The 18334-nt window shown below is 44.8% G+C and overlaps 1 protein-coding gene across 1 annotated transcript in view; it reads right to left on the bottom strand.

The window, feature by feature from the left end:
* PRELID2 (PRELI domain containing 2) overlaps positions 1-6427 on the bottom strand; it is a 63872-nt gene extending 57445 nt beyond the window's left edge. Inside the window, exon 1 of the mRNA XM_057748141.1 lies at positions 6310-6427. Within this exon, the coding sequence (XP_057604124.1) occupies positions 6310-6384 (75 nt within the window). The 5' untranslated portion in view covers positions 6385-6427. The remainder of the gene's footprint in view (positions 1-6309) is intronic.
* Positions 6428-18334: the final 11907 nt, after the last annotated feature.

Below are 18334 nucleotides of genomic sequence, written 5' to 3'. Positions count from 1 at the left end.
GCCCATGCGCCTAGAGCCCGTGCTCTGCAACAAGAGAAGCCACCACAATGAGAAGCCCACGGACCTCTACAAAGACTGGCCCCTGCTCACCACAACTAGAGAAAACCCGTGTGCAGCAACAAAGACCCAATGCAGCCAAAAACAGATAAATAAATACATTCATTTTTAAAAAAAATTTCCAGGCACTGCATTATGACTTATTTTTAATGTCATTTAAAAATAAGTTCTAATTCGAATATACACCTTTACTCATGCTTACTCTCCCCTTAATTACTCCAGTTATAAAGACTTCTGCAGACTACTTCTCTTAGCTTTTTATTTTCAAGTTCATGGAATACATGTAATAAATTATTGCTGTTAGTATTACTATAACGATTTTTAACAAGTACTTTAAAAGTATTTGTTTTAAACAAGTACTAGAGCACCTACCGTGTGGTGACATTAAACTACGTATATTGAATGCAACTGTGTGCATTATCCAACTTACTCTCCCCCAACAACTCCAGAAGATGATATTATTATTATTATTATTATTATTATTATTATTATTATTATTATTACTACTATTTTGCAGATGAAGAAACTGAGGCATAGAAAAATGAACTGACTTGCCCAAACTTACACAGCTAGAAGCACTGCCACACCTGGCTGATGTCACAGCCCATGCTCTTCCTGTCTGCACCTTCTCCTTCCCGTCATGCCTAACTTTCTAGCAGAATTCAGGATAGGAACATAAAAGTGAAGAAAGACTATTACAGTGTGAACAAAGAGATAAATAACCATTATGTTAATCCAGGCCTATCCTTTGTCAAACCACTTATTTTGGAAATACAGGTCCACCCCAAATATTTCAGGAGCTCTGCAGAGAGAGATGTTCCACACGTTTTAAGTGTCAGATTTGCAAGGGAGAAGAGAGAGGATCAGAAATGGAAACATTATTAATCACCCAATCAAGTTTCTACTCTAAATGGAAATAGCCATTCATAAATCCCCTTTATGAGTTTAAGGGTAAACATTCAAACCATTTTGTTCAGAACATCAGGCTCCTGGCTAGAATAAATAAAACCTGAGGCCACTGTGGTGGAAGCAAAGAAATTATTTTAATCTGTCCATTTTATTACAGTACCCAAAGTAAGGACATATTACTGAATCTCACACCAACTTCGGTCTGAAATTACATAAGGCTAAATTCCAAAGAGAGTATTTCACTCATTCATTCAATAAGGATTTGCTGAGTACCTACTATGTTTCAGAATCTCTTTGGATACTTGAGATACATCAGGAACAGATGATAAAATCTCCGTCCATGAAGCTTACACTCTCTTCACAATGACTCTTTTGCCTATAGCGTAACAAGTTTAATTTCAACCTGAACAACTCTATGGTAAGAAAAACTGTAGCTTCTCTGGCCCCATTGGAGAATAAACAAGAAAAATTCAGGCTACACAATGGCTCTCTGAGTCCTTTTTTATGACTTTAAATTTCAGGTAGACAAAATTTAGGAAGTCTTTTAGAAAGAAATTTTTAGAAAATCTAGGAATCCTGCTTATGCAAGGCAAGCCCATTAAACAGACCCATGTGAGCTTCCAGAGATGAGTAAGCCTATTGGCTGCTATATCCATCTATGCAGCAGGGTGTTTGCTTCGTCGATGGTTGGAAGTAAAAGGAAGGAAACAGCTATAAATGATGAGAACTAGAAAGCTAAGAGTCATACAAAGAAAGAAACCAAAACACCTTGTCAAGAGCACTGACACTGTAGATCATGGAAAGTGCAGTTTAGCATCTGATGAATAAACCATTTTGGTTTCAACAGCATTCCTCCATGAAGAGTTCATTGAGAAACACTGCATTCCTGGAACAAAGAGTATTGTGGTGTTTGTTTTCAAGGTGCCACTTAGCTTTGAAAGCATGTAGCGAATACTTTGCCTGTGGTATCCAACAAGCAGGTGTAAGAAGAGCAAACATTCCCCAGGTTTTAAAAATAGTAGGATGTTATAACTTGGAAGGCAAGCCCTAACATACCAAAAGCCAGAGATCAGTAGACTCTATTTAAAACAGAATTTCCTCAGTGCTGTAGTGCCTTCAAACATACCACTGTGCAAAATCAGATTAAGTGCTTCCCAGAGATCTCCTATCATTGTCCCTTCTGCCAAGTGCTTTCCTTTGAATAAAAAGATACATAAAGACTAAAAGAAAAATAAAAGTGTATTTTGCCAAAAGGATCATTCTTACTAACTTATGCTTTAAAAAAAAACATATGCTTGTCAAACTGTTACACATTTGATCCTCATAACTGTCCTGGGAGATTGTTGGGGTACATGCCATATCATTTCACAGAAAACAAATTAAGACAGTAGGATTGTCTCGTACAGTTGTGACTGTTGCTCACTATACAAGGTTTTCCAGTCAAGCAGACCAGTGGGCACAGGGCTATAACCACCTAGAGGAAGGAGCACTTCTTTCCAACTTGCATAAGTAGCCCCATATGCTTCCCACTAGCCCCATTTACTATGAGCTTATGGGGGAGACCGCCTAGATGATGTCTCTTTCTAACTTGCACAAGGGGAACTTCCCTGGTGCTGCAGTGGTTAAGAATCTGCCTGCCAATGCAGGGGACACGGGTTCCAGCCCTGGGCCAGGAAGATCCCACATGCAGCGGAGCAGCTAAGTCTGTGTGCCACAACTACTGAGCCTGTGCTCTAGAGGCCCGTGCTCTGCAACAAAAGAAGCCACTGCAATGAGAAGCCCGCACACCACAAGGAAGAGCAGTCCCTGCTCTCCGCAACTAGAGAAAGCCCGCATGCAGCAGCAAAGACCCAACGCAGTCAATGAATAAACAAATAAGTAAATAAGTTTATTAAATAATAATAATAATTTGCACAAGGGCACAGGATAGGCTGGTGAAAACTGTTTCCCAAGGCCACCCTAAAACTGCTCTTAATGAAGGAAGCACAATGACTAGAATCCAGATCTACTGACTTCCAGTTCATAGCTTTAAATAGCGTAAGGTGGGGACTTCCCTGGTGGTCCAGTGGTTAAGACACTTCCACTACAGGGCGCATGGGTTCAATCCTTGGTCAGGGAACTAAGATCCTGCATGCCCCATGGCACAGGAAAAAAAAAGAAAGAAAGAAAAGGAAAAAAAAAGGAGAAGGAGAAGAAGAAGAAATAATAATGTAAGGTGAAAATTCTCACAGCAACTGAATCTACTGACATCCTAGAGATAGTCACATAGCCCCATCCAGGGATCTTTGAAGGACTGCTTTGTGAGTAGAAAGAATGGAAGTGTAGTGTCCATAAAGATAACACTGTCCCATCCCTAGACCTTTTCTGCAAAGGTTCTCCTCTTTCCCTAGCCTCACCTTCCAAAATGTCCTCCTCAGTCTTTATTTACTATGTCCCAGGCACTTTGCTGAGTATTTTATATGAATTCTTCCAGATCCTAACTGAACCCAGCTAAAGAGGCGACCTCAGCTATAACACATGGCACCTAAAAACCATCCACCTGAGCCCAGTGAGAATTAAAAGCTTATCATCAAAAGCTTAAATCACCAGGCCCCTAAATCACTAGGCTGATTTGTTACACAGCAATAGATAACTGAAACAAGGTGTTTTCTCATCCTCCCACTTTCAGAGCTATACCCTTAGACCAGGCACAACAGGTCCACTGAGATGGAGAAACCCTGAGAGAAGACTGCTAGGCAAAAAGGAAACTGAGATTGGGTAAGGAGCACCTCACAGTACAGTCTGCAACACTGTATTCCCTCCATGATTACCTGAGTGTCTATTATGTGCAAGGCAGCACAGCCTGGTGACTAGAGGTGTGGGCTTGGATTCAGATGTGCTGAAATCCTGGCTCTCCCACTCACTAGCTGTCCAAACTTATAAAAGTTACTTAAACTTCTCTGAACCTCAGTTTCTCTAGACCATGGAGTGGAAGTCAATCACAACTACTTCCTGAAGCTGCTGGGAGGAGTAAACATGATAATGGATGAAAGCATTTCCTCCCCCTGCCCTTCTGGCCTAGGAAACGCCTCTCATGTTTCAGCCACCACTTCACAAATGCCACTTTCTCAAGGAAGTCTTCCCTAATGGTCACCCTCCAGGATGTCACAGCACCATGAACTTTCCCTGTGCAAATACACATCATCAGCTGGAGTTATGTGTTCGCTTGTTAGTCATTAATTAATGTCAGTCTCACCCACCAGAGACCATCAGCTCCATGAGAAGAGGGTCTGTCTGTGGTGCCCTAGCACCCAGCACAGAGCCTGGCAAAGAAAAGCTGAATGAAAGAAAAGTGTTTAGCCCAGAAGCTTGACACATGCCAAGTACTCTCTAAATGAGAGCTTGGCACTGTGCTACGTGCTCCTGCAGGAATGAGACCTACCCCGAAGAAGCTTAGAGTCTAATTAGGGAAAAGACACATGCACAAGTAACTACCCAACACTGTAGAAGACGGTCACTGAGGCCCAAAGTGCCCCTCCAGCTCCGACAAGCCAGAGATCACCTCCTGATGAGGACAATTCAGAAAGGCTTTCCAAAGGAGCAGTGGCATTGGAGAATCCACACACCAAAGTGCCAGTCCTAATAAAAAACGAGGCGCTGGCTTTTTCTCTTTAGGGCCCAGAAGCCTGGCCTGAGGCAAAGTCTACACCAGATCTGTGATTCATTTATTCATCCATGTATTCATTCATCATTCGTTAGATTTGTATTGAGTACCTAGTAGGTGCCAGGTACTACTCTAGATACAGGAGATCAATTAACAATATCAACAAGCTGACACTCCCCCCCAAAAAAGGCCTCCATGGCAACACCATGTTACCAGGATCCTACTCACTCCTCTATGACCTGAGCCCCCAACTGCATCACCTACCCTTAATGGTGGTCAGGTCTTATCACTTAAAAAATCCATCTCCAGGCTTCCAGGTGGCAGGCACACAGAACATTGCCAGTGGCGGCTGCCTAAGGCAAATCACAATTCTCGCAAATCTTCCTTAAGATTGTGAAAGCTGAAAGAAGATCTTCTGATGTAACACTCTCATCTGTGGACAAAGAATGTCACCTGCCATTTCAGTAAACAAGTAAATCCTTCAGCCTCTGCAGCCATCCCCAGTGGGTGCACCCTGAGCGGATTCAGGACAGAGAAAAACAGGTACAGGCCCTAGATACCTAAGGTGCTTATCAAAGGAATTTCAATGAGCCCAGACTCTTGCATCCATACAGAAAAGCGCTAAACCCATTAATTTGAAATATCTGGTTTTCTTTAATTAGCAGTAATCTTTGGATGGTCAACTATCTGGTTTTTTGTTTGAACTCCTGTATATTCTGGCTCCTCCCTTACCTCCTCGGACCAGTCCCCTAGAGCTATCTCAGAGGCTGTATTCCGGCATAAGTCCTCAGCAAGCCTGCCCAATAAAACGTAATTCTTAACTTTTAAGTTGTGCATTTTTTTAAGTAGACACATCTTAAATGCAGAAACTGATGCCTAGAGAAAGAAGATGACCCTTGACCAAGGTCATCAAGTGAACTAACTAAAGGCAAAATCAGACTAGAAACCAGAGGTCCCACCTACCAGGCCTGGGTGCTTTTGATTTTTCAAAGAAATTTTCCATTCTACCATTACTGGCCACAGTCTCAGAAGGAGCCCTTGAAATAAAGAGGACTGAATATTGAGGCTAGGGTGTACAGTTATAGTAGCACAAACAATAACAATAACATTTTAAAGAACTTATTAAGCAAGCATCAGTCGCTGTGATAAGCACTTTACGGGAATTATTTCACTTGAATCCTCAAACTCCTGAGTTGGTACTATTATTTTTCCCATTTCACAGATTTCAAAACTAAGGCACGGAGACTGCCCAAAGTCCCACAGCTGTTAATAAAAGAGAAAGTGGGGAGGTGGTAGAACGACAGTGCTGAGTAAACTAGGATGATGGCTTCAACGGCCCCCACTAGCTTTAAAGGAGCCAATAATGTACTGCTAGAAAGATCGACAAGCCCTGTGCAACCTCACCGGGGCTCCAGAACTTAGACTCCCCGCGACTCTCCCTCCAGCTGGGGCAAAGTGTGAACGTGATGCCACGCACGGAGCCTTCGAGGAAATCCACCCCCGCCCTCGCCCGGCACATCCCAGAGGCGAAATCCGCAGCTGGAAGGGGAGACGGTGGGTGCGGACCTCCGCGCGGGCAGAGGGGGGCAGAACGGAGGAGAGGGAGCTGCGGGCGCCCGCTGCCCGGAGCGCAGAAGGCTGGGCCGCGGGGGCAGCGCGGGAGAACGCGAGCCCCGGCCGAGCAGGAGTGGGGCGAGTACCTTTCGGAGGAAGCTGGCAACCACCTGCTCGAAGGGGTACTTGAACACCTCGTGCACGTCCACGGTGACCCCCATCCTGGCGCGCCGACCACGCCTCCGCGAGCACCCCGCTGCTGGAGCTCTGTCTGTGCCGGGCCGCAAGTGTCCACGGCAGGGCAGCCAAAGGGGCGTGCGGGCTTTTTTCTCCTCCTTTTTCAAACTTTCGAAACTTTATTGTCCACTCGGAGAAACAGACAGTCGTTCACGCCCCCGCCCGCTTCCGCCAGCGGCCGGTCTGGGCTGCGGGCGCAGGGAGGTGCCGGGGCCCCTGGCGGTGTTGGCTGGAGGCGCCTGGAGCGGCCCCGCCCCGGACCCGCCCCTCCCTGGCTCCGGCCCCGCCCCTCCCTGCTCCGGCCGCGCCTCGCCCTGGTCACGCCACGCCCCCAACAGGCACGCCGCGGCCCCGGCCACGCCTGTGGACCCGAGTATCCTCCAGTGAGCCGCCGCACAGAGCCTGGAAGACTTGGAGTTTGCAGCTGGGGTTTTTGTCGTCACCCCTCCCGGAACCTTACTTAAGCCGCTATTGGCAGCCCAAAAAAAAAGTAATGATAAATGCATAAACTACCCGCCCTCCAAGTTTAGGAACTGTGATATAACCCTCCTCGTGTTGCCGAGTCCAGTGTGATAAAGGCCAGCGACTGCATCACTCACACGACCCGCGCAGCTGTCTCCGAGGCTTTAGGTTGCGTCTGACGCACTTAAAAACCCCCTATCTACATCTGACTCCGTAAGGAAATTCCTAAGCTCGTGAAAGGTTAAACACCACGGAGCAAAGAAACAAGGGATACAAAAAGAACTTTGAGTGTTCTTCACTCGACCGTACAGATTCTACAAGAGCAAGCTAGTGGATCTATTAATCCAGTATGTTCTCCAACATATTACTTCCTGAGCACCTACTATGTGCCAAGCACTGTGGTAGGCACTGGGTTCAGCAATAAGGAAAGTGCTGTCCCTGCTGTCGGATGACGAAACCCGATTAACAAAACAGAAGAGGAAGCAAGATAAAAGGTCAAAGTTACAGGTGGCATGATTTTGGCTAGGATGAATAAGGGAGGTCTCTGAGGTGGTGGATTTACGTTTATAATTTTATAAGCTCGCTTACCCCTGACACACATAGTCATACTGGTCTGGCAAAACCCTAGCCTTGGATAAATCCAACTCTCCCCGCTTACTCACTGCCTCACCCAAGCCACTGAAAGAGCCTGGAGGAAAACTGCACACCCAGGCCTCTCTTTATATTCATAACCTCCAACCTCAAGGGGCCTTTTTAATGGTGCTTAGACAAAAACACTGCATTTCTCTAACCCACTTACTGTCCCAAGCTCCTCTCTCTTCCAACCTCCAACACCTCCCTCCCCAGCCTTATTCTCAGGTGATTACCTTGCTTCCTTCTTCCTTTAGTAAACAGGAAGCATCTCTCTACATCTATCTACCCACCAGTCCAAATGCCCTTTGGACCTTCTCTCCTGTTCTTATGCATGAACTGTTCACACTTAGTTTAGGGCCCATCTCTCCACTTGTCCACCAAATCCAGGCATGGGCTGCAGATGGTTAACAAACAGCTCTCCTTTAAAAAAAACAAACAAAAACAAGGCCCTGATGTCTAATGGCTGCAATTTCTGTGGTGTAAATACTCCCACCACGGCCAATTTCAAATGACCAACATGTCATTTCCACCACCCACACATGATAGACATAACTGCCAGAACATAGACCATGGTAAAGGTAGTAATGGAATTAGGAAGGGAAGCTTTTTGAATATCTGTTACCTTTAAAATATAGTTTATTTAATAGTAAATTTATATAATTTATTTAATTACAGCTGTGTTTAACAACCAGCTGATGAGGTTCAGAACACAGTAGCCCAAAATATGGCACCAAAGCATATAGAATACTTTAAGCTGAAGGAGTTTGAGAAAACAGCCAAAGCAGGAAGATCTCTCTGGTCTTGCCCCACCCCCACCCTCTGCCCCTTTACCCTGAAGCAGATCATAAGACCCTCTTATAATAGGTGCCCTCTCCATACCCGGAGGAAAGAAGCATCTTTATCTCCGGGATGAAGGGTCACCAGGAAGAATCCGAACAAACAGGCCTTGCCAAATTTCCTCCAGGTACTACACTTACCTCGTACCCTTTTTCCTATCATATTTCTCCACAACTGCCCACTCTTCATCAAACCTATAATAAAAACACTTAGGTTTAACCATTTCTTCAAGTCTTCATTTCCTTATGAAGGCTCCCATGTCGCTTATAAAACATACAGTAAATAAATGTGTATGCTTTTCTCCTGTTAATCTGTCTTTGTCAGTTTAATTGTCACATCCAGCCACCGGCCCTAAGAGGGTCAAGGAAAATTTCTTCCTCCCCTACACAGCTCTATACATCCCTAAAATTTCCTTGTCCTCTTTCTGGTTCAAGGACATCTCTCAAGCCATATATACTCCCTTTTTTTGCATCATCAGTTTTGCCTCTACTGGATTATTACAACCAGCATACAAGTACATTGTGATTTCTTCCGTCTTAAAAAAAAAATCCACTCTTAACCCCATATCTTCTTCCAGCTCTATTTCAATTCTCTGCTCCATTTTTGTTCCTGTAATCTCTTGAACCCTTTCCAGCCAGTCCAGCCCCTGGCACTCCACTGAACCTACTGCTGTCAAGGTCACCAAGGACCAGATTGCTAAACCCACTAGTTAATTCTTAACCCCCACCTTACTAAACCTATGGGCCGCATTTCCTTGAAATACTGAATGAGAAGTGGGGTGGAGGGTTAGATGCCAAAGCATGGAATGTATGTACAGAGCAACTCTACTATATCACCCACCCATCCTTACAGGAAAAAAACAAAGCCCAGTGTCCCTGGGGGATTACACAGGCCCACAAAGGAGAGATAATTTACCTGTGCGATTAATCTGCCTCTGCAACTAGACAGCAGTTGGAGACTAGGTGTGAAACAAAAGCTCCCACCAAGCTGGACCCTGTGCCCCCACTCCACCCTGATCACCAAGTTCTTCCAGAATATATCCTTGGACAGATGCTCACCCACACCCACCAGCCGCAAAAGGCCAAGGCTGTGTCCTGAAAGATTAAAGGACACAGCACCTGTTGGCTTTGCTTGGACTGGTTGGCTAACTGCCTTGTGTAAGAACAAATGCCACCTGCCCATTCCAAGGACACCAGAGCACTCTGAAGGTGAAAAGGGGTGCCAGGCTTGACAAGGGAGGCCACTGCCAAGCAGTCTTGTGGCCCAGAATCACAGCCAATGTGCACAACTTACTTGCTGTGTCCACAAGGAAGAGAAAAGAGCTGTGAAACAAATGTCCTTTGCTTTGAAATTGGGTGGCTTAACCAGTCAGGGACTCAAGTTTGGAAATTTGCTGGCCAACCTAACAAGTTCATGACCTTATTTGGCCTTTAAGATACCAAACTCATCTTTGCATTTTCAAGGTCAGGCCCAGTAGAAGAACATGCAATACATTTGGATGGAATGAATGGATGATTGGCCTTTTATAAATGTTGTGAGGTTTAAGTGGATGGAGAGCTTCAGCCCTGACCGTCTGTCCTTGCCCTCTCATCTCTGTGCTTTTCTCACCCTCTTCATTCTAGTTCAGTTCCCTCTTCTGATCGTCTCTCTCTCATTGATCATTTTTATCCAGTCTTGTAATTGTCTGTTCATGTGAGTTCTCCACTGAACTGTGAGGTTGTCCAGACTGGAAAGAACCGTGTGTTAGTCACTCTTCCCAATCCAGTGCTGAGTAGGAAAAACCTCAGTCCATCTCTTGTGTTTCTCTTTTATTCTCACATTACTACCACACTCACAACACTTCTGATACCAGATGCATGGGTGTTTCTCCCACATCAAGCAATTCTGTGACACCAGCTGGGTGTCCTCCAAATTAAACTCAATTCTGACACGATCTATCTGGAGATAGCATCAGACCCCACAGGTTAAGGACTCAGTCCCACAAGACTGCCCCTCCCTTCAGATGTCAATCCCAAGTCCAGGTGGTTACCCGTGCTTCTGACTGATAGGCTATAAATTGGAGGTTCCCACAGTTCAACTCATTTGCTAGAGCAGCTCATAGGACTCAGGGAAACAGTTTACTTACTGTTGACCAGTTTATTATTTATTTATTTATTTATTTTTATTTATTGGCTGTGTTGGGTCTTTGTTGCTCCACACAGGCTTTCTCTCTAGTTGCGGCAATCAGGGGCTACTCTTCATTGTGGTGCACAGGCTCATCATTGAAGTGGCTTCTCTGGTTGGCAAGCACGGGCTCTAGGCATGTGGGCTTCAGTAGTTGTGGCACACAGGCTCAGTAGTTGTGGCTCACAGGCTTAGTTGCACTGCAGCATGTGGGATCTTCCTGGAGCAGGGATCAACCCGTGGTCCCCTGCATTGACAGGCAGATTTTTAAGCACTGCGCCATCTAGGAAGTCTGACCGGTTTATTATAAAAGGATATGACAAAGGTTAGAGATGAACATCCAGATGGAAGAGATGCATAGGACTAGGTGGGAAGGGGCACCGAGCTTCCACGCCCTCTCCGGCCTGCCACTCCCCCAGCACCTCCACGTGCTCAGCAACCTGGAAGCTCTCCAAGCTCCATATTTGGGGGATTTTTATGGAGGCTTCATCACACATAGGCAGGATCCATCATTAACTCCACTTTAGCCCATTTCCCATCTCTGGAGCATGGGGGATGGGGCTGAAAATTCCAAGTTTCTAATCCTGGTTTGGTTTTTCTGGTGATCAGCCCCATCCAGCAGCCCACCCAGAGTTGCCTCATCAGAACAAAAGACATTCCTATCACCCAGAAACGTCCAGGGGATTTAGGAGCTTGGCATCAGGACCAGAGTCCAAGACCAAATATTAGAACAAAATATGCTCCTAGTGCTTTTATCACTTAGGATACAACAAGGGTTTTAGAAGCTCTGTGCCAGGAGGAGTTTAAGATGTGGGGGAGGGCAGTACCAGGGGAGGAGGGCAGAGACCAATATATATATTTTTTCTATTATTCCACAAGTGCCTAGCAAAATGCCTGGCACATATTATATATTGAGTAAATTCATGAATGTACTTAACATAGCATATGACCTAGAGCGAGCTCCTTCCTGTCCTTGCATCTCACTTTCACCATCAACAAAACAACCAAGTGGGCCAAGATTATCTCCAGATTCCCTTGTAGTCCCTGAGATTCAGATGGCCTAGGACTCAGGGCAGGCAACATGGATACAAGGGTACAAAGCAGAAATTTGCAGGGAAAGCAAGCCAAAACCTCAGAACATGTTCACAATGTCAGGGTAAGTTAGACCCATGGCATCACTGGACCAGACTTCTTTTCTTCCAGTTAAGGATGACATTGATCAGACAAAGTGTACGGTCAGGCCATCTAAGATGGTGGTTCTCTTGCTCTCTGTACATCCCTTGCTCAACCAGTCCCTGTGTCACCTACATCTACTCACATGACTGACCTTCCCTCTAAATCATAGACCCTAATTGGTAAATGCTTGTATACTTGCCCCTAGTCCCAGCTAGTGATTGTTCTAATCTTTAGATCAGAACTCTCTCCACTATGATAGTTTATCAAAGGGGCATGCCCCTCTGCTGGTTTCCCTGGTAACCTGACTTAAATTCCTTCTGCACTGGTAACACATACATACTCCTCCCCAGCCAAAGACTGCTGCCATGCCCTGCCCTCCATCTGCAGAGGGTGGGGTGATGGTGGGATGTCACTCTAGGACCTTGCTTCAGAAGTATAAGCACCCCCCATCCAATAACCAGTGATGTCTCTGTCCCCGACTCCAGGCTCTTCCTTCAGTCTTAAGGCTGGGCAAGTAAAGGGCTTGCAGGCCTCAGGGGTGCAGCTCAACACAAAGGAAGTTCAAGAATTTTAATCAGGCAGAGAATAAACATTGCAGGGCAAGGAGCTAGCAGGTCATCACACCATCCACTTGTTCTAGAGGACCGAGAAGGTATTTAAATTCCAACACAGTGCAAAACAAATATGTAAAATATCTAAAAGTATGTGCACCAAGGAGAAAAAGTGGAGAAAAAGGATGATAAATGGGGGTGGGGCAGAAGGGAAGACCTCCCAGACAAAGTGACATTGAAGTAGAAGATTTGAAAGAAGAGAGGAAGCATGCTCATATTTGAAGGATAATCATTCCAGGCAGAGGGAGTGGCAAGTTCAAAGGCCCTGAGACAGCACTCCTTTTCCTGGTATATTTGAGAATTGAGGCCAGGGTGGCTGCAGCAGAGTCCTGGGAGAAAAGATCAGAAAAGTGATAAGGATGTTGGTCACAGAGAGTCTTCTAGGCCATTGATGAAGACTTTGGCTTTATCTCTGTGTGAAATGGGAAGCTACTGAGAACTTTGAGCTGGGGAGGGATGTGATATGAACTATTGCTATCAAGAAAATCCTGGTGGGTAAATTTTTATCAGCATGTTTCATTGCTTTTTTAGAACAGAGCCTTTGAAAGGTAGTTACTGAGTAAAAAGATAGGACCTTTTTTGAGGACCATTTTGACCCTATCAACACTTTCATCTTAGACTTCCAGCCACTAAAACTATAAGGAAAATAAATTTCTTTTCTTTTCTTTTTTCACTTTGGCCATGCCATGCCACCTGTGGGATCTTGGTTCCCCACCCAGGGACTGAACCCAGGCCCCTGACAGTAAGTGCACAGAGTCCTAACCACAGAACCACCAGGGAATTCCCAGGAAAGAAATTTTTATTGTTTACACCACCCAGTCTGTGGTACTTCGTTATGGCAGCTCCTACAAACTAACACATCATCTTCACTTGCTCATCTCTTAAAGTTTTCTTTCCAAATAAGGTCACATTCATAGGTACTGGGCATTAGGACTTTAATACCTTTTAGAGGACCAAGGTGTCAACCCACAACACCAAACACAAATGAGCAGAGATCAAAGATGAAGAGAGAGTCTGGTAGAATCAGATCTCCAGGTCCAGTCCCTGAATCCCATGAGTTGCCCTGTTTCCTGCAGCTCCTCGGGTTTTCTGAGTTTCTCCAGAATCCTCCTAGTACATCACCTTTTGTGCTTAACTTAATTTGAGTTGTTTTCTAACACTTTCAACGGAGATTCCTACCTAATATAATATGGAAGAAAATTTTAGCTGTTATGAGTTATAGGCCAGGAAAAAAAAGAAAAGAAAAAAAAAATCCTTTATTGGCAACCAGGCCTTATTCCATCTGCAAATCAACCCAACTTCTGATACCTTTGAAAGTTCAGCTGCTTTTCACATTTATATTTTCAGCTCTCTGTTTTTACTTTTTTCACCTTGATTGTTTAGAAATCCAATAAGAATTTTATTTATTTCGTTTGGTAAAACTGCATCCTGGGACTTCCCTGGTGGTCCAGTGGTTAAGATTTCGCCTTCCAATGCAGGGGTCAGTGGGAAGTTTGATCCCTGGTCAGGGAGCTAAGATCCCACATGCCTCGCAGCCAAAAAACCAAAACCAGAAAACATAAAACAGGGATTTTCCTGGTAGTGCAGTGGTTAAGAATCCACCTGCCAAGGCAGGGGACACGGGTCCGAGAAGATCCCACATGCCGCGGAGCAACAAAGCCCATGCATCACAACTACTGAGCCTGCGCTCTAGAGCCTTTGAGCCACAACTACTGAGCCCACATACCACAGCTACCGAAGCCCACGTGCCTAGAGCCCATGCTCTGCAACAAGAGAAGCCACCGAAACGAGAAGCCAGTGCACCACAACAAAGAGCAGCCCCTGCTTGCGGCAACTAGAGAAAGCCCACACACACCAAAAAAGACCCAACACAGCCAATAAATAAAATAAAATAATTAATTGTTTTAAAAAAAAGAAGTGTAACTTAGAAAGCTAAGGGGTAACATATGCAGCCTCAATGTGAGTAAGTTTACCAAATCTTTTCCCGTCCCATCTATTTTTCTAGGGCAAGAATGTGTGAGCAGAGCAGTAAGGTACTGGAGGGCTGGAAGGGTTGGAGGGGAAGGAGGCAACCGTGAAGATCCCCAGGGCAAAGGAAGAGTGAGTTTAGTGACAAATAACAACCTTAAGACAGCTTAACTTTGCTTTGAGCTAGTTACTACTTTTCTCAAAGGACTATTTGATTGATGAGATCAGGCAGCAATGAGAATGTCATCAGTCAATGACATACAGGAGGATTGGGGGTGCTTTGAGGAGATACAGCCACAGGTAGTGAAGAATGCAGGATTGGGCAAAGAGATAATCTGCCCCAAAATATGGTTCAAACTGAGTCTCAGCCAACCCTACAGGAAGCTCTGGTGCTGGGTGAGCCCCACTGAGGAGAGGGGCTGGGGGAGGAAATTCCCTGCAGAGGAGGACAAATCCCAGTAAGCAGCACTGCTTTGGGGTGGGGGTTGGGGGGAGCATAGGTCCTGAAGAGGGGATCTGGGTAGAGTACCACATCCATTATCATTATTATCCACAATTTACAGATGGATAAACTGAAGCTTGGAGAAGCTAACTCACTCAAAGGGAGTAGAATCCAGTCTCCCCCAATTTTTACCTGCAAAGGTGTAAACTAATAGATACAAAGTCACTGGGAGAAAACTGGAATGATTTGAAGGCAGAACACACAAGAGCATTCAGATTAAAGGCACTGATAACTTCCAGGGAAAGAATAAGCCAATCAAAAGAAGTATGGGTGACATGAGAAAATAAAATTCAAGAGGTAAACATAGATATTGGAAAAATTACCCCTACAAATAGACAATTCATGGAAGGACTTTGAATAATTCTTTCCTCGTTGGGAAAAAAAAGAAAATCTTTTCCTAGCATGGTCATATCAAGATTAACCTAAGCTATCAAGCAACTGCCTTTGTTTGCTCACCAAGCAGGCTGATCTTACCAGTAAGAGCATATCTAATTAGTGTGGTAGTAATGTCTCAGAATAAAGTGGTTCCTGACTTAGCTTTTAGCTCCCCAAATGCTTAAATGACTATGGTGGATGATACCATGCAGTGGTCATGTGTACTTGGTCACCCTAAGTCTACCCCTAAAACATGGACGCTTTCTTAGTTAGAGATGAGATAAAAGAGATGCTGAGGATGCAAGTCAAGGGTTACAGTAAAACCTTGGTTTGCGAGCAAAATTCATTCCGGAAACATGCTTGTAATCCAAAGCACTTGTATATCAAAGCGAATTTCCCCATAAGAAATAATGGAAACTCGGATGATTCGTTCCACAACCCAAAAATATTCATATAAAAATGATTACAATACTGTAATATAATACAAAATAATAAAGAAAATACAAAATATAAAGAAAATAAACAAATTAACCTGCATTTACCTTTTAAAACCTTCGTGGCTGGTGTGAGGGAGACAAGAGAGAGGAGGGTTATTGTGTAGGACGACTTTCACGGTCACTAACAGAATCACTGCTATCTATTGGCTCAATGGAATCTTTTTCTTTTCGTGCAGATTTAACAAGGAACCTATCCAATGACACTTGCTTTTCCCTCCTTTTGAGGATTTCACGGAAACGTGACATTACATTGTCGTTAAACAGATTCATCACTCACACTGCTACAGCCTTATTCGGGTGGTGCTTTTCTACAAAATGTTGCACTGTTTCCCACATTTTACACCTCTCCCTAATCTCATTTGAAGTGAGGGATTCCTCCGCCTTTTTCTCCTCCTCCTCTGCAGACGAGCTCTCCTCCATAACCTCTTGCTGTTGCTCGCGATGCAGACCTGTCAGTGCGTCGGTGGTCAGCTCCTGGCCACATTCCTCCACCAGCTCTTGAATGTCATCCTCATTCACCTCCAGCCCCACGGCCTAACCAAGGACACAATTTCATTGAGAACTGGCAGCTCCTGTTCATGAGCGAGCCCCTCCAATTCATGTCCAAGAACGCAATCGGGACACAGTTTTCTCCAAGCAGAATTGAGGGTTCTCTTGGTGACCCCATCCCAGGCTTTATCGATGATCTTGGGGCAGTTCATGATGTGGAAATGATTTTTCCAAAACTCTTGGAGGGTAAGGTTTGTTCCTGCGGTCACCTCAAAGCATCACTGAAATAGTGCTTTGGTGTAAAGTTTTTGAAAGTTCAAAATGACCTGCTGATCCATGGGCTGGAGGATTGGAGAGGTGTTGGGAGGAAGGAACTTGACCTTAATGAACTCGAATCCCTCCAGTAAGTCATCCTCAAAGCCTGGAGGATGAGCAGCAGCATTAGCCATAACCAGCAAGGCTCTGAGTGGCAGATTCTTTTCTAAAAGGCATTTCTTCACTGCAGGAACGAAGACCTCGTTGATCCACTCAACAAACAAGATGCAAGAGACCCAAGCCTTGCTGTTGGACCTCCACATAATGTTTAACTGGCTCTTTTGCACCTTGCATTTCTTGAAGGCTCATGGATTCTTGGGATGATACCCAAGCAGGGGCTTGACTTTGAAATCCCCACTTGCATTAGCACAAGACAAGAGGGTGAGACGGTCTTTCATGGGCTTGTGAGCAGACATTGCATTCTCTTCTTCTGTAACGTAGGTCCTGTTTGGCATCTTTTTCCAAAAAAGCCCCATCTCATCACAGTTAAAAACTTGCTCCGGCAGGTAACACTTGGAAACCATGAGCTTCCGGAACTCAGTAGCGAACGCCTCCGCTGCCTTAACATCTGAACTTGCATCCTCTTCGTGCCTCACAACACTGTGGATGCCACTTCTCCTCTTAAAGTTATCAAAGCATCCCCTGCTTACCTTGAAGCCTTCTTTGTTTCCCGTTGACGTACCTGGCAGTTTACTTACGAGGTCAGTGTACAAGACCTTTGCCTTCCTGCAGATAAAGTTCTCAGTCACAGTATCACCTGCTAGTTGCTTCTCGTTTATCCAAACCAGAAGCAACTTTTCTACATCTTCCAGGACACGTGGCTGTTGCTTTGACATTCTCCTGAGTCCTTCTGCGAGCCCCCTTACTTCTTCTTTCTTCTTTAACATGGTGCAAATGGTAGACGTAGACATCTTATAAAATCTTGCAGTTTCGGCCACTCGCGTACCTCCTTCGTACGTCTCGATGATTTCCTTCTTAACTTCCACTGTAACCATCTCCTTCTTCTTACCGCCTTTCTTTTCAACCTTTTTCTGCATGGGGCCATTGTACACGCTCGCACAGATGCTGACTACAGTACAGTATTAATAAACTCTTGTCATATACTGTACTTAATGTAACTGGCAATAAGGCAGCAGAGGAAAGGGTCTATATCTGCAGGCAGACTGACCTAGAATGAAGCAAAGCATTCCTAAGCTTACTCTTGTATGGAAAAGCAAAGGACTGTCCATAGGTGCTTTGAAGTGACAAAAAAATACACTAGTGCCAGTTGTGGGCACCTCCCAACGTGCTGAAAAACCACTGATTTCGGCCAAACACCGCGGCCTGAGATCGAGCATCCGAGCATGGGAGACGATCACCCACAATCCTGCAGCAAGAGAGAGAGAAGAACCATTGGCTCAGTTGTGATCCTGTGACATTCAGTATCACGTACTACTCATATCGCAAGACATCGCACGTGTATCAAGTTAAATTATTAGAAATATTTGCTCGTCTTGCAGAACACTCACAGAACAAGTTACTCACAATCCAAGGTTTTACTGTAATTCTAAGCATGTAACAAATTAACCAATGTCACAGGTACCTAGCATTATTCTTACCTGTGACCACGCATTAGACTTGCTTTTTTTATTTTTACTATAGTTGTTACCGTTGTCGTTACATATGGTGACTTGGAGGCTAGGCCAGCGTGTTGTTTCTGCATGAAGTAACATTCCAGTGAGGCTCTCAGAGTCTCCCTGGGACAACCGATTGAACTACAGTTAAAGGATGGGAAGATCATTCTCAGTCCTCCTAAGATGCTTCTTAAGTCCATCCACATCTGCTTCCCTTACCTAGAGCTGGAATAAAGAGGAAGCTTAAATGGCAATTTCTCTGGGCACAAATCTTAGAGGATTGACTCCTCTAC

Source organism: Hippopotamus amphibius, chromosome 1, assembly GCF_030028045.1.
Source record: "Hippopotamus amphibius kiboko isolate mHipAmp2 chromosome 1, mHipAmp2.hap2, whole genome shotgun sequence".
Taxonomy (NCBI): Eukaryota; Metazoa; Chordata; class Mammalia; order Artiodactyla; family Hippopotamidae; genus Hippopotamus; species Hippopotamus amphibius.
Note: the sequence above shows the minus strand (reverse complement) of the source record. Positions and strands in the feature narration are given on the sequence as shown.